Raw genomic sequence first — 2,263 nt, 5'->3', positions numbered from 1 at the left:
AATCTTCCATTTCTTCGACCTTTCGGGTCCACCAAGCTTCTCGGTCTGCGCGGACACTCAGTTTCACCTGGCGTCGGATGATGCGCCGGGTGGAGTTTTGATGGCGACCAGGTAGAATCTGTCGCCGGATCTCCAGCAAGGACACGGTCCTCTCAGAGATCCAATGCTTGTTTCGGTTCCTGTACCGGTGGTTGTTTGCTTAGGTGGGTGCCCCTTTTCGCCTCATTCCATCGTCGACTCCCCCCAAAACTCACAACACCTGAAATAACAACCTGCTCATGATGCTCGCCCACGTATCTACAGACTGCGGCAGCAGGACACCTATTCGGGACGTCGACTTTCCTACCCAATACATATTCGAGGTAGAACCTTAGTTACTCAGTGTCTCAGCGTATGTCTTAGCACATCAGAAGCCTGAGTTGTTGACCTGTCTAGCTTAGATTTGGATACGAATTCATACCTAACGCTTCGTTTACCCTTTGCTGGGCTCGGGCAGTCTGACGTCTTGCGTATTTTAGGTTACACAGCAGCTATAGACCGGGAAAGTACAGAAGCTAGATGGTCTATTTTTTTACTTTCCACTCTATTGGGGAATTCGGAATCTTTCGAGGTCATTGTGCCTACTGGTTCTTTAAGCAATAGATGATTGATTCCATCGTTTCGTTTGCTTTCATCAGACTATTTCCAGTCTTTTAGAAAAATCTTTAACAGCCTGAAACCCTGATTATGCCTATCGAGTGCTTCAAGCTACCCTCTGAAGCGGTAGACCTAGAGGTGTTTACTGAGAAAAAGGTATGTCTTCGGGTTTCAGAAGATTCTTGTGATTTTCCAGATTTCCAGGGAGTCGGACTTCCCACCTGCAATATGTAAGTTGTCTATCTCTCCATTAGTTCTCCTCCATTCGGCCAGTTTTCTCACTTGGACTGAATCCTTCTGCTGACGGTTCCTCATATCTTGAGTATGGTTCAATCAAGGCATGTTGCTCAGTCAATGGTCCACTAGAAGTAGGTATCTCTCGTTGACGCCTTTTTTTTCTTCTTACCCCCTAGATGCGACAAGATGGTCAGTTGATCACTGCCTTGAAGTTCGCACCATTTATAACCTGGCAGCAACCTGATCAACAAACCGGTGTTGAAAGGCGCCTCAGTCAGCTCCTTCTGAGTTCAATCGAGGCCTCTGTGATGCTTGTAAGTACGGCGTTCCACCATGCTACATGTAGAATTTCAGTGGTTAGATTTTTCACCGCAAGTTCGTTAATTCAGTGAAGTCTCTTACTCTATTTAGACCACATTTACCCTCTTCTTGTTCGCAAACTCTCCCTGTTTTCGTACACCTTAGCACTGTTTCCCACGCGGAAAGTACGAAGTGATGGTTCTGATCCTGGACAATGGCGGCTTCCCAGTCGATTCTATCAATACTGGTGACTGCTTGGCCGCAGCAATAACATGTTCAGGACTGGCCTTTTTTTTTACTCCCCCTAGATGCGACAAGATGGTCAGTTGATCACTGCCTTGAAGTTCGCACCATTTATAACCTGGCAGCAACCTGATCAACAAACCGGTGTTGAAAGGCGCCTCAGTCAGCTCCTTCTGAGTTCAATCGAGGCCTCTGTGATGCTTGTAAGTACGGCGTTCCACCATGCTACATGTAGAATTTCAGTGGTTAGATTTTTCACCGCAAGTTCGTTAATTCAGTGAAGTCTCTTACTCTATTTAGACCACATTTACCCTCTTCTTGTTCGCAAACTCTCCCTGTTTTCGTACACCTTAGCACTGTTTCCCACGCGGAAAGTACGAAGTGATGGTTCTGATCCTGGACAATGGCGGCTTCCCAGTCGATTCTATCAATACTGGTGACTGCTTGGCCGCAGCAATAACATGTTCAGGACTGGCCTTAACGGATGCGAGCGTTCAAATGTATGACACACCCGTCGGAGTCAATGTGGACCTTTCAACCGTCGTACGACCTAGTAGCAGTGTTGGACATCTGTGTGCAGCTATCCTACCCAATCTTCAACAATACTCCATGCTCTATACTAGTGACAGTTGCATTCGCACAGGTCAGGACCTGCGTGAAGCGCTGAGTTGTGCAATGAACGGTGGGGTTCAGCTGGCTACCACCATTAAACAATGTCTCGTAAGACAGACAAACACTACCGCATGAGTTACCCATCTTACTCTCCATCTTGTGTATATTCTCCCGTCCCTGTTTGTTATAAATCCTAGTCTATCTCCGGAGGTTGATTTTCCATCTTTAGTGGGCT

The 2,263-nt window shown here is 46.8% G+C and overlaps 1 protein-coding gene across 1 annotated transcript; it reads left to right on the top strand.

Moving 5' to 3' along the window:
- Nucleotides 1-720: 720 nt before the first annotated feature.
- T265_13360 (hypothetical protein) lies at nucleotides 721-2,237 on the top strand (the record flags this gene model as incomplete). Its single annotated transcript, XM_009168552.1, has 6 exons — nucleotides 721-792; nucleotides 833-866; nucleotides 910-1,004; nucleotides 1,050-1,187; nucleotides 1,482-1,619; nucleotides 1,771-2,237. The coding sequence occupies 6 exons, from the start codon at nucleotides 727-729 to the stop codon at nucleotides 2,161-2,163; spliced, it is 864 nt and encodes a 287-aa protein (XP_009166816.1).
- Nucleotides 2,238-2,263: the final 26 nt, after the last annotated feature.

This window comes from Opisthorchis viverrini, assembly GCF_000715545.1.
Source record: "Opisthorchis viverrini unplaced genomic scaffold opera_v5_58, whole genome shotgun sequence".
NCBI lineage: Eukaryota > Metazoa > Platyhelminthes > Trematoda > Opisthorchiida > Opisthorchiidae > Opisthorchis > Opisthorchis viverrini.
This window is presented reverse-complemented; position numbering and strand designations above follow the sequence as displayed.